At 42.4% G+C, this 13,307-nt stretch overlaps 1 protein-coding gene across 3 annotated transcripts in view; it reads right to left on the reverse strand.

Annotated features, from left to right (window-relative positions):
- Window positions 1-340: 340 nt before the first annotated feature.
- DOCK10 (dedicator of cytokinesis 10) overlaps window positions 341-13,307 on the reverse strand; it is a 162,558-nt gene continuing 149,591 nt past the window's right edge. For all 3 annotated transcript variants that reach the window (XM_075158204.1, XM_075158202.1, XM_075158203.1), the window contains exons 51-56: window positions 9,106-9,252; window positions 8,379-8,589; window positions 5,888-6,078; window positions 5,120-5,220; window positions 4,645-4,783; window positions 341-1,092 (exon numbers count right to left, since the gene is read on the reverse strand). In XM_075158204.1, coding sequence (XP_075014305.1) covers window positions 973-1,092; window positions 4,645-4,783; window positions 5,120-5,220; window positions 5,888-6,078; window positions 8,379-8,589; window positions 9,106-9,252 — 909 coding nt within the window. In that variant the 3' untranslated portion in view covers window positions 341-972. The remainder of the gene's footprint in view (window positions 1,093-4,644; window positions 4,784-5,119; window positions 5,221-5,887; window positions 6,079-8,378; window positions 8,590-9,105; window positions 9,253-13,307) is intronic.

Genomic DNA, 13,307 nt, shown 5'->3' on the forward strand with positions numbered 1-13,307 from the left:
ACCACTCCACCTCATCCCAACATGATGCAGAAACCAAAACAACATCTCACTAGAGGCTCACTGTTTCCCAACAGGCCCCAGGCAAAATCTGGGACTACGAACTTCAAAGGAAGAACAAAGCTTCCTTGGCCTCAAGCAGGAGGACCACACGGAGCCCCTGTTTTCCAGGGTGGCCTCAGCCTGGGGCCATGAAGAGAATCTGAAGCCATGTTCTGCAGATGGTCATAAATGCCCCTATCAGCAACTGCAACACAACAGACAGCCGGGATGCAGGGGACATCCTGATCTCCTCTGCTCTGGAAAGTGCTGACGTGGGAATGAACCAATGCACAGACCTTCAAAGAGAAAATTTTATGGATGCTTTTATACACATACACAAATATTTTAATATAATGGTAACTGAAATGTTATCCATATTCTTAGTACTGTCATAATTAACTAAAAAGATATTTTTTAAATTTTGTAAAAATGACATATTTTACACATCTTCTATTTACAATTGCAATATACTTAAATGTTATAAAACATCCACTCTGACCTTTAAAATATATGTATACTAGGACTTAGTATTAGATATATTATAATTTATAGCAAACTTAGGGTTTGCTGTGTACCTATCTGTTCAATGGGGATTTCATAATCAGCCTGGCTTAATAAAGGCTGTCAAAACCAAAAATCGACAATAAAAAAAAAAATTGGGAATGTGCAAATATTGGGACAAGCAAAAAAATAAAAAAAAAAAAAATCAAGCTTGCAGTTTTAAAAAATAATACCGTGAAGACTTCCAATAAATTAAAATCATAACCCACAAATCCTTTTCCTGGCATTGTCCGTGATCAAATTCATTTTCACTACTATTAATCGAACAGGAAAAAAAATCAACCAAAACCCAAACAAGAACTGCCCCTCCTTCCACCACCCCCTCCCCAGCCGCCCAGGTCTTCCCAAGGCCGTGTGTTCCCCACACCGCAGTCAAGCATCAGGATTTGCTGGGGTGGCTGCTGCTGGCACAGACGAGCTGGCTCTATTGATGACTCGTGAATAAGTGCGCTCCATTCCTTGCTGTTTTGCTGAGTCCTCCTTGTATGTAATCTTTTCATAAAAAAAGAAAAGAAAAACATATGTGAGAGAGATCCGAATAGTTTGGTGTCCTAAGTGTTCACTGTCTAACCAAGGATTACCCATTTTTTATTTATTGCACAATGATGCTAAAGATCTGGCAGAGGAAAAGGACCTTTGCCCGGGGACCCAGAAGTGACCGGAGGCTGCAGCGAGAGGGAGGACGGCCTCTGAGCTGGGGGGATAAATGGGGCCAGGCTGGGGTCACTGGCTTCACGGGGTTCCCTGAACTATGTTTCTCTAACAGCTCTTACAAAGACACAACTAAGAAGTCACCTACATTTTATAAACTCAGCAGACACCTGCACTAGCACCTACTGACCGTGGCACAGACCGGCCCCAGCTCTGCCCACGCAGTCATTTGGGGCATGCAGCATCCCCACCGAGCTTCACGCACACACCAGCTGAAAAAACATGTCCATTAGGCAGGGTTTGGACCAATTGCCAGGCTGAGGCTGCACTCTCGGGGAGAAGCAGTGGCAAAAGCTTGCTCTGCCCTGTCTTACATATAGGCTTTAGCAGGAAGGAAGATTTTTTTTCTGAAGAAGTTCTTTTTAGCCTTGGTAATAGCTATTTTTCCTACTTACTTCTATAAATACAGACTGAAAACCTGCCTTCTTCCATGGGGCACTATGTTGAAGCATCCACAGCAGAGACGTGGGCCACCCCCACTGACCACGCAGCCGTCAGCGGTGGAAGAGAAACCTCTCCCCTCCACAAAGGTCCAGGTGTAATCTTACGCCATCCACCCCCAGTTATCCCTGGTCGGGGCTGCAGGTCAACCAGACCACATTTATTACTCGGGCAGACATGACCACGCTGCCTCCACGTACAGCTTTAGTGCCTGAGCCAGCAACTCGGGCAGCTCTGGGAAGGAGCTGCTCCCACGCCACGGACTGGAGGAAGCGCACCGGGACTCAGGCACTCCCTGGCAGCGCCCAGCAAAGCCAGGGGAGCTGCAAGGAGAGCAGGGCAGCGCGGCGGAGCACGGGCAGGCTGCGGCACACACTGTCTGCCCGGACTGCTGACTTCACCCAGCCGTGACTCAAACCCAACGCTCTCCCCAGAGGCGTCAGAAGAAGAGAGCTCGGGGCGGCTGCTGCTGCACTGGGCTGTACCAGTCCTTCTGCACCGCGCGCATCTGGGCTTGCACGCTCTCCACTGCACCCCAGCGTGGCCTCAGCCTGCGTCCCAGTGTACGGCCATGAGCAGCGTGGCGGGCAGGGCAGGACCACACTCGTGGGACAAGGGGGCCTTGGCTTAATCGGTACCTTTCTATGCCATTTGTCTCTAGCCCTTCCATCCGGCCACTTTTGCTACTACTGGCACGTGCTTTCGCATTAGGAGGCTCTTGTTCAGCTGCCCCACTGACCTCCCCAAGTTCACGACTAGGGTGCTAAAGAACATGCGTGTCAACACTGCTCATGGACAGTACATCACATGTACACCTTGTCTTTATTTTTTTTTTTTTTTAACTCCTTGAGCAAGGGAGTCATTAGACAGGAAACTAAACAAACATACCAAGTAGAAGAATCAGCAAGTGAGGAAAGTACATGACATTAAATGAAAAAATAGATGTAAGAAAAATGAACATACCACTTTTGGCTATAGTATTGAGGGAAATGTTAGACAGGGAAGAAGAGAAGCTGTATAAGCAAGGACCATGACAGAGCTGTCAGAAAAGAAAAACAAAAAAAAAAAAAAAAAGAGAAAAACACATGGTGATGAAAGAGTCACTGTCAGCGGGTGAGCAAACAAACCCCTCCTGAACACAACAACGGGAAAGATGGCAAATCTTACTTGTGTAAAGCACACAGCACAGTTACAACAGAGCCTCAAGCTTTCCAAATGCGAGATAAATGTTTCAGCCACGATTTACAGCATGTGATTTCTCTGAGGCAATGCTCTGCTCAGAAGTAGGGAGTTCATGCATTCATTGCAAGAGTAGAGTTTTCCCAAAAAGCCACGCTGCCTGGAAAACTGGGCTGTCACTTATAAGGCTGCCCCATGGGGCTGCAAGTGGGAGACTGTTTTTCAGTGTGGACTTGCAAATTCAGATGATTTTGGTTAAACAGATGATGATTTTGACTTTTGCTGGATGAACTCTTAACTTTACATATTAACATTGTTATGTACAAGTAATTTTGTTTTATTTAGTCTTTTCATTTACATGAAGAAAACTCAGAGCTTACCGATATAAATACAGGTGTGAGTATTTAATAGAACTCACCAAATATTTTATGAATGCTGAAACTCATGGACTGCTCATGCCTCATTTAAGTTGATCATATGTTTTCCATTCTTATGGGGAACAGTAGTTCACACAAGACATACGGTACTGCCTATGCACATTGACTGGATGGCCAAAATAACTTCCACAGGAGAGGCATGAACATTGAGTAACAAAGGATACCCTTAATACTTACATACTTAATATAACAGTGATAAATATTAGTTATGATAAAATTACTGGAATGCTTGAGGTTCACAAATCTTTATACACCTAAACAGGAAAGGGGAACAGAACAGCAACCACCACTGAGCTCGACCCCCACCTGGCATACACCAAGCCTTCAAAGCAATTACACAGCTTTACACCCTGTGAAAAACTAGCTCGATTCCACAGTAAGAATAACAATGGGCCAAAAATTCTGGTAAATCCTTACTCTCTTCACATGTGAAGATGAATAACAGAGCATCGTCTAATGGGGTGCCAATTAGACACTTCTGTGAGATGCCATCACTGATACTGATGGTTAAACAAAGTAACTGTACACAAACAGTGCTTATGTGTGCTATAGGCACCTGGAAATGCAGTGCAACTACTAGAGAATAAGTATTTCTCAGGTGCAAGCTAAAGTGGCCTACACACAAGCATGCAGAGAAATAATTAAGCATGATTTAATTTGCACTTTAGTATGCAGAATCACTCAATATTTAAATTAAAACAGAAAACATAATAAAAAAATATCTGCTGCTAACAGCTGAAATAGAGTTTTAACATGGCATGTATTTTGACAGTGTACTTAAATATAAAAAACTAGAAAAGAAATAACTCTTGCTCTGAAAGCTGAATACAAATAGAAACCATAAAGATATCTCCTCCGGTTATAAGCTAGGTCTTAAAAGCAATTTACTGTTTTAATTAAATACATGACAGCTGTAGGATAAAGCAAGCAAAGCATAAACCACTAGTTTAACTGATAATCCTTCTACTCCTCTAGACCTCAGTCTGCATTTAGCCTCATGAACATTCAACTTTTCAATATGTAGCAGGGCAGGTAAGAAAACAGATCTTTGTGGATCAGTCAGATTCATTATATATAATACAGCTGGATTTGAAAAAAAGAGAGAGCAGGAAACAAAAAAAAACCCAAAACAAAAGGAGTAAACTATGTTTTCTCAGTGACTGTTGCACTGCCAGGTTTTACTTCTAGTATTTTGCTCTACAGCTTCATTCGTCACTAGAAGACACAATTAGCCACCCTCATTCAGCCCAACCAGCATCAAAATAGATGATCTAACCTGTTCGTTCATAACTGCAGACAGCTCGCTGAGCATATCCTTATAATGAGACTTCATCTCTCCCTGATATTCAAATTGGTCCTCCTTAATAAGGCGTTCATTGACATCAAGAGCATGTCCACATGCTTCTGCAAATTGCCTACAAGCACAAAAATACAAAGAACAACCATACCAATTTTGTAGTAATGAAAAATATGTATCTATACATATACACACACTACTGTACTGTACCTCTTCTTCCCCTTGCAAATTACACCTTGTTAGAAGTGAATTTCAGAACTCATCCTCAGATCAAGAGGAACGTAGGCTACTAGGATAGGCCAAAACTTCAGTAAATGTTTTCTTGGGAATGACTTGTAAGATAGGGTAAATGCAGATGTAAATTAGCCTGGTTCAATTCAGCCTGATTTCACGTCACACCTACTCATGCTACTCATACTATGCAGAGGGTGGAAAGTCTAAACTTAATGTTTACCTGAAGATTTCCTTCAGAAGCTTAACTTGATTATCAGGATATCTCTTAGCATTTGTCTCTTCAAGAAAAGCTCGAGCATAGGCCATGGGTCCAGCATTTACCTGAGGGAACAATGCACAGCTCAGGTGAAGAGAACAAGCAGTTTATTGTCATTTTCTCTTGTGTTCCAAGGCCTGGGGACTGGCCTCAGGCAACCGAGCCCGTGTGAAGAGCATCACTCCTCCTGTCACCTGAATGAAACCTGAAGAGTTTTACTGAGGAAAAGGGAGCTGGTCAGCCTTGCACAAACTGCAGATCTCTGCTGGCCTTTGAAAGTCCTTGGCTAGTTAACCATCTAGAAAGCTATACATTTGAAGACATTTTAATGAGGGCACCAGAAATACATGCACCTCTCACCAATCCCGATTTTTCTTAATAGGAAATGACAAAACTAATCCTAACAGAACTCCCTTTAAAGTATCTGCATGCTTGGCTGTGTGATGGGCCATCAAGTGACACGTGATGGTCTTGTCAGAAAGGTCTTAACATTTATTTAAAGAAGATTTGACTGAAATAGTTATATTTGCATAAATCCAGCAGTCATCAGCGTCAGTGGAAAACTTTCCATTCCCTTACATTTTTAGAGCAGGCTCCAACAGCATTGGAATACAAGATACGACCAGAAATATAAAATAGACAAAACATGTCTGGAATGATGAAAATTGAAATAAAAATTTATGTAGATGCATTAAAAAGAAGAAAAAAGAAAAAAAGGCAAATTGTCATTACCTTGACACTGACACTTCCTTGGAGTTTGAGCTGCAGTCGGATCATGTCCACTTCTTCCATTGTGCAAAGCTGATTGAGCTCTGAGACTTTTTTGGACATCTCATCAATCGCGACTTCGATAGGGTTCAGCTCTGTGCTGGTTTGGCTTATGACTTGAATACGCTTCTTCACGTAGGGAAACAAGTGACTGGCTACTCGAAAGCAAGAAATGTATCACAGAAACTCACCCAACAAGAGAGTGTTTAAGAAAGCAAAACAATTAAGTCAAAGTATGAACCTTTGACTTTGTCAATCTCTTCATCAATCTATACGAATTAAGTTTTAATCACCAAATGAGTGGAAGTGATACAGCAGGTCCAAACTGAATTTTGATGTACCTGGCACTGGAAGAGCATTTCCTTTTGAATTCACCACTGTTTGCTACTGAGCTCTGTCACATCCACATGACAAAAAGCTCTCACCACTCAGATTTTAGAATCCACAAATTTCTTCTTCTGAATAAAGCACCAAACGTTAAGCCCGTACCGAACTTCAAACAGCTCAAAACATCCCATCAAACATGTTTCAAGTTAGAGGCAAGAGTACCTAGTTTAGCTGAATTGGACATCGCCCACCCACAGATGAACTATTATTAAAACATCATCCTTAAAGAAGTAAGGAGTTACTTTTAGTATTCAACCTAAATACTGCTATGGCAGCTGACAGAGGAATTATTCATTATTAAAACTCCTTTCTTCCAGTCAAGGCCTTTTCATGGATCTCAGGGAGTCTGGCAAAGGTACAGTTATGGCGCATTAAGTCTGATCTAAGCTAACAATCTTTTCCTGATTGCCCTACACACTTTGGAAGGCCTCCCAAACTCCCTGTATGCTCTCCTCCAGTGAGCATCTGCTGCCTGCCAGCTGAGACCTAAATGAGCTCCAGCTTACAGGGTGGCTGTCTCCTTGGAGAGCAGGAAACCCAGGACTTCCACAGCTGGAGCATGAGTCACAACCAGGCACGGCAGAGAGCCAGTGATCCACAGACCGCAGCCAGACTGCACTTGTCCTCTGCACAATGCAGGCAGCAGGCTCTGGAGCAGAGATGCTGAGCGGGTACCGTCCCAGCCACCCAGTACCTCTGCCCAAGAACAATTAACTTCCACTGCTCCTCCAGTCATACCGGTAAGCCTTGCTTTCTTCTCAAACTAAAAGCACTACTTTTTACATAGGAAGCAAATGAAAATATATGACTTTATTGAAGGGGGGTAGGGGGTTGGGGGGGAAAAAGATGTTTCCTTTAGAGAAAAGCACTGAGGTGAAGCAGGTGCCAGAGGGAAAAGCAGGGGAGAAGAGAAGGTCATCAAATTTCCACCTAACGCTGAAGATGGAGCCAGGCTGAGAGCAGTGGGAGCTGACGACAGCATGTAATAACCTAGGGAAAACGTTCTGCTGGAAGAACAACCCTCTCTGTTTTTGCCAGACATACCATAACAGCTGCACTTTCAAGTCAGTGAAACTACCTGCTTCAATACAGATCTCAAAACACCTACTGCTGCTCAAGCACTCAAAAAAACCACACACAAGCTAGTCCTCCTTTCTTCTTCTTACAAGCAAAGCTGTGTCATGTAACAAGATGCCCCCAGACATCAGTGCCTCTTTCCTGACTTGCCAGAACAAAACTTTTAGGCGACTACGCCTGTACTGTAAGCAGCTTTCTTCACTTTGCCCTTTGGGGGAAGCAGATGCATTGAAGTCGGTGGGGAACTGGATTTTCTGTCACTCGGGAGCCTTTGCTGTGAACATCAGCCTCTCTGCTCATGGCTGCCCATGAGAACACCACCTCCATCTCAGACAGTTTTTCATACTCCCAGCCAAAATTCAGACAGATCAAGTTTCAGTAGTAGTTTCACAAAGGATGCCTCTTCAAAAAGAGATTTCAATCATGATAAGGAACTAAACATTTTCTTTTTAATATGACTCAGAAAGAACATACATATCTAGTTCTCCTGACATTCCTGTCTTAAAACACTGATTGTGCCCAATAAAATGAAATTTTACCTCTCACTTTAAAAAATTCTATATAATGTATCTTATTCCCATTTTGAGCAAAAATGCGTATCTGTTAACTTTTATTCTTCTTAGCAGAATAGGCACCCTGCTTTGCTTTTTCTTTGACTTGTTTATTATTAAAAGAACAATGGTTCTGAGTGCTAAGCTGCCTCCAGCAGAACCACTCCCAAATTACATCATTGCAAGACAGTTAAGAAGTCAGTAATAAGGAAAAATAAGACAGTTGGTGACTCCATAAATGAAAATAACTTTCCCTAGGACGGTCAGCAGGATTGTGAGAAAGCACATACTTTGCCAATGGACACACTGAAAAGATTACTTATCATTCTGCACAACACGCTGTGCCCGCTGACTGCAGAAAACCTGGCACATGAAACACACTGCTGGGCTTAACTGGCAAAGGTGGGATGGGAAGGGGGAAGCAGCCTGAGCAAACATACTTGTCAAGATTGTGCGCCTCTTGCACTGCTCTTCTACACCTCCGTGCTTTTTTCCCGAGAGTGTGAAAGGTGTTTCAAATACAAAACGGTTGATGTTGTGATGCATTTCAAAGTCGGTCTTTCGATCTTCGGCTTCTTTCTCTTCAAAGAAAGGCGTGACATATGTCACCTGGATATACGCATATTTTGGATCCAGGTCTTTGGGGTTGACCTGTGTAATAGTAGCAAATGCCATAAAATTCTGTTAAGTGTGATGAGCTTCCAAGGCATCCGTTATATTTCTGATGCATTTATCTATCATAGCAATACCGATTAAAACTGAGACTTCCAAATTTAATATTCAGACCACAGATTAATACAAAGAGATTTAACCAAGAGGCCCCTAAGAACAGCGGGACTTTTGAATATAGCCATTGGCAAAAGTGGATGAAAGCTAAATGAGAGAGAAAACAACCTGCTTCTGCATTGCAGCAAACATCTGCATGCCCTCTGCAGACATATGCTGGAATATGCTCTTTTCCCACTGACGGTGATGCCCTGCTGTAACACTGTCATTTCCATACAGCACCTGCCATGCTATAAAGTGAGGGTCTTTTTTCGGTTGTAAAACTAGGTCACAGTAGTTTACACATACACTCAAGTTCACATTCATTCAAAACACAGCTCTCAAAACATGAACTGTGCACTCACTTTTCACCCTCGTGCAAGAACCACATGTCTTTCGTACCTTGTTGGAATCCTGGATGATCTTCACGTTATCTATTCCAAACTTGTCTGCATAAAGTTTCATCAGCCTTTGAGAGATCTCAGACAAGCCAGTTAATTTGGGTTCTTTATAGATATATTCTTTACCTTCCTCTTCTTCAAAAAACCCCTGTTTGGAAAGAAATGGAAGGATACAGTGAACACAACAGGCATGACAAAGCCTAAACAAGGTGCTTACATCAGGAATCAAAGTTGCCTGTATACCCACCAGAGCCTCCAGTATGCCATTTCCAGCACCTAAATTAAAGGCTTACACCTCTCCGCTCCTAGCGGACACATACCTAGAGGTCTGTGTTTATACTGGTCTGGTACCTCCGAAGTTACCCAGGAAATAACTCATACACTTTTATTCCTGTAAGAGACCTAGCTGTTCAAAGAGTTAAAGTGCTTTCTTGAGAATGCTGATGTGTGTATGATGAAAAAACCCTAATGAATTAAAAATTGGACATTAAAAATTCTTTAAATTTTAATCATTTGGTTAAATTAACTATTTTGGAAGCACTATGCTAACAGAACATGAGTGTAACAGCTGTTTGCCGGATGCCCAGCCCAGCTGGGGTGCGTGCAGCATACCACCTCCAGCACATCGGCTGGGTGCTGCGCAGGGCACTGCTGCCCGTGGCGATGTGGGGAGGCACTCCTGCCCACAGCGATGTGCAGGGCCATTGCATGGGGAGCACCGGTGAACCGGTCTGCATCTGTTTAGGGCAGCTGAAGAGGAACTCTGGTGGCATCTTGAAAGGCCATATGGAATTGCGGCATTTTCAGAGACAATTAGTAAATGATTTACATTTGAAAAGGAAGGGGGGAAAAAAAAAAAAGACACACAGACTGTGCTCCTTTGCAAAAAAGCTCAATCTTGTTAAGGTCATTTACTTATTACACTGGATGGACTTGGCAGAGCTTTAACAAAAGGCTCCACTGAAGAGCTGAACAAGAACCTGTCAGGCTTCAGAAGAAATGCCAACTGCAGAAAATTAACACAGCACTGCATCACGTGCAGGTGAGACCCTCAACTGCTACATGATGAACATGTACATCAACACTCCAGGAGAAGCTCTCCCAGCTGAGCAGAAAGCAGCAAGTGCCCCAGGAGGGCAGGACAGGATTTATTCCAACACCATGAGTAGCACCAGCCCTCCTCCTAGGATTTCATATGCTGCTGCTGAAATCTGGCAGTGTTAACCATTGCAGCTGTACCCAAAGTCTCCTCCCTTCACCTTAACGCAAAGTGACCCAGAGGAAAATACCTGAAGCTGCAGGGATAAAGGGGAAAGGAAGACAGCATTAATGATGTCAGACCCAAGGCCCTTTAAACTTTACACGATGTCGCTTGGACAGCTAATTCTACATTATGCCTAGGCAAACTGCCATCTGTTGAAAAAGAGAGAAGCACAAATGAATGAAGTCAAGAGATACCTCAAGATCTCTTTGGAAGGTACTCATGCAAAATCCAGCCTTTTCACGTTGAAGCATATTTCAACTCTGGCCACTAAAAGGCTAGGCAAATCTTCACAAAAAGTATACAGAATTAAAATAAATTAGCTGTAAATTTCAATGTTTGTTTAGGGAAAAAACCCTAAGCTTTATTTCAACAGGGGTTAACAAATATGTGCATCTCTGGCTTCTCCTTCAGTGAGGACAAGGGGCAATAAAATTGTCTTTTAATTTGGCAAGTGCTGACAGCAACGTGGACATTTCTGGAAACCAATGACTAATAGCAGCAATAGCAGCTTGTCTGATAGTGTCTTAATCAGTCTCACAGTGACCTTCTAACACTGCACAATTTTTAACAATATTATCAATTAAACTCCATAGGCATATGAAGAACTTCACAAATAATTAGGGAACAAATCTAGAGCTCAAAAGTCGACACCCTATAAACATTTACTGAGCTGGGCAGGCAATTGACTTTCTATTGATTTCACTGAGAAAAGATCTGCAGGATCATAGCCTGGTTTCTGATCTTGTTTCCACTGAAGCAAAGCTGCTTTACGTGGGACAACCTCATTAGTCTCATGCAACCATACTCAAACACGCTACTCAGGATTGCTTGCGTCAAAAAAAGTCTGTTTTCTGTTACTATTCGATGTTTTAAGAAAAAAATCTCATGTTTTCCAAATTAATCACACAGCAAACTAGAATATAGTTTATCCTCTTAAACACTGATTCTGTGTATGTTTGCACACTGGAACACAGTGTTTATATGTAAGTGCCAAATCTCTGTGCTGATGCTGCATGGCACACTAAGATGTATTAATGGTTTTGCTTAAAAAAGAATACCTGAAAACAAACAACTAACAGATTTAGTCTTGTCTCTAATGCAAAAGACATCTTTCCCTACAGTATTTCAGCTGACAAGTGACAAGCAGAAGTTAATTGTGAGCTATAAATAATCGTGTCTGCCATATGCTATATGCCTGGCAAAGACTATTGAAAGTAAGATTAAATACTTTTTAGGAGCCAAATATCCTCCAATTTCAGGATTTTAAAATATTAAACAGCCAAGGTCACATTATCAATGCATATCCCTAGATTATTTTCATACTGGTTGGTTTTGCCCTGCAAGAACAACGCAGCCTTACAGATGAAAATTATTACACAGAGCAGCTGAACATAATGGAAGGGAGATGACCTCCTGGTGATTGGTGTCCACTGAGCTCTGATGTGCTGAGAGTCAAGTTGTGACCCAGGATTGTCACCGTGGGAGCGCTGAAAAGGCCCTTCTTCCTCCCCGTATGCCCTCAGTCACAGCCCTTGGAGCTCACAGTAAATCTGACTCTTCTCTGCCCTTTGCTAGAAGAATACACACCACCCCTGCAGCTGATGTACCGAGGTGAAGTCTTCTGCTTTACCTGCCAAGAATTAGCATTTAATGGATCCTTCCCGGTCTGTATCGAGTGAGCATCACCTCCACTGGTAAGTGAGCAAGTTGCACTTTTTGGTAAGGAAGCTACAGCTGTTTTATCACATTTGGAAAAGGGAACACATCTTCTGATCTTCAGACATAAACCTGCAGTCAGTTTACATAAACTTGCAGTCAGCTACGAAAATCTGCCCTTGAACTTCTACAGCTTCTTGCACAGATAGGAGAACAGAACCTCAGCTCTATCTTTACCTGACGCTGTTCTGAAAACAAGTCTTAAACGTCTTTGCTTATCAGGACAATTAAGAGTTTTCATCTGTAAATAAAATCATAAGCCCTGGCTAGTGCGGCCACTTGGTGGTGCAATGAGATGTTGTCACGAAAGGCCCTTAACAGAGTTTGCAGTCTAAAACAGCAGCTGCCATGATATTCAGCTCTCTGAGCTGGCAAATAAAGCTCTCTGGCAAAAACAACCAACTACATCCTCCCTAAGGACTACACTCATTCAAACCATCCTTCCAGAGGGTCCCTGCAGCAATGCAGTAACCAAATACTGTCTCTGCCTTTGCATGAAGAACAGTTTTCAGGTGCAGCTGCAGATTTTCTTTTTCCACTAAGAACCCCCTGCAAAATCCTTCCTGCAAACAGTATTTGCAGTATTCTTTTGTCCTTTAATCTGCTTTCTCTGCAGTTTTTGTTTCAGTTAAGAAACAGCAGTGTTCCATTTTTACAAAACATATATATATATTTATTATTGATACAATTGATAAAAATGTTTAATGAATAAATGCATATGTGTAATAACATGTTTTTGATATGTGTGTGCTTACATACGTAAGTACCCACAGGTATTTTATAGACCAACGTACATGTAAGACTGAAAAGGAATCCCATACCTGCATACCAAGCATCCCATACCTGCATATTGAGTTTCCTTCTGGGGCACTTCCTTTGTGGTGGCCCAAGCACAGCGATTCATACTGGTTTACACTGGTTTAACTGTGTAATACTAGTAAAACCCACAAGCGTTAGCTTTTGGGAGGAAGTGTGCAAAGTCTGCCAGAAGCACAAAAAAAGGGAATTGCTTTTAATGTTTTAAATGAATTGGGCACTGAGACTGCTTTCAGCATGGAGGCCTGCAATACTCTTGGCAACAGAAGGACGAAAAGGCCCCATACCTTTCCACTCGCACAGCCAAAATGGAAGCAAGGGACACATGGGAAAAAGGGACTGACTGAAATACAGAAAGGAAACCTTCCAAAGGTGAAACTATGCAGGCACAACCGGTATATGGGAAC

This window comes from Calonectris borealis, chromosome 9 (genome assembly GCF_964195595.1).
Source record: "Calonectris borealis chromosome 9, bCalBor7.hap1.2, whole genome shotgun sequence".
NCBI lineage: Eukaryota > Metazoa > Chordata > Aves > Procellariiformes > Procellariidae > Calonectris > Calonectris borealis.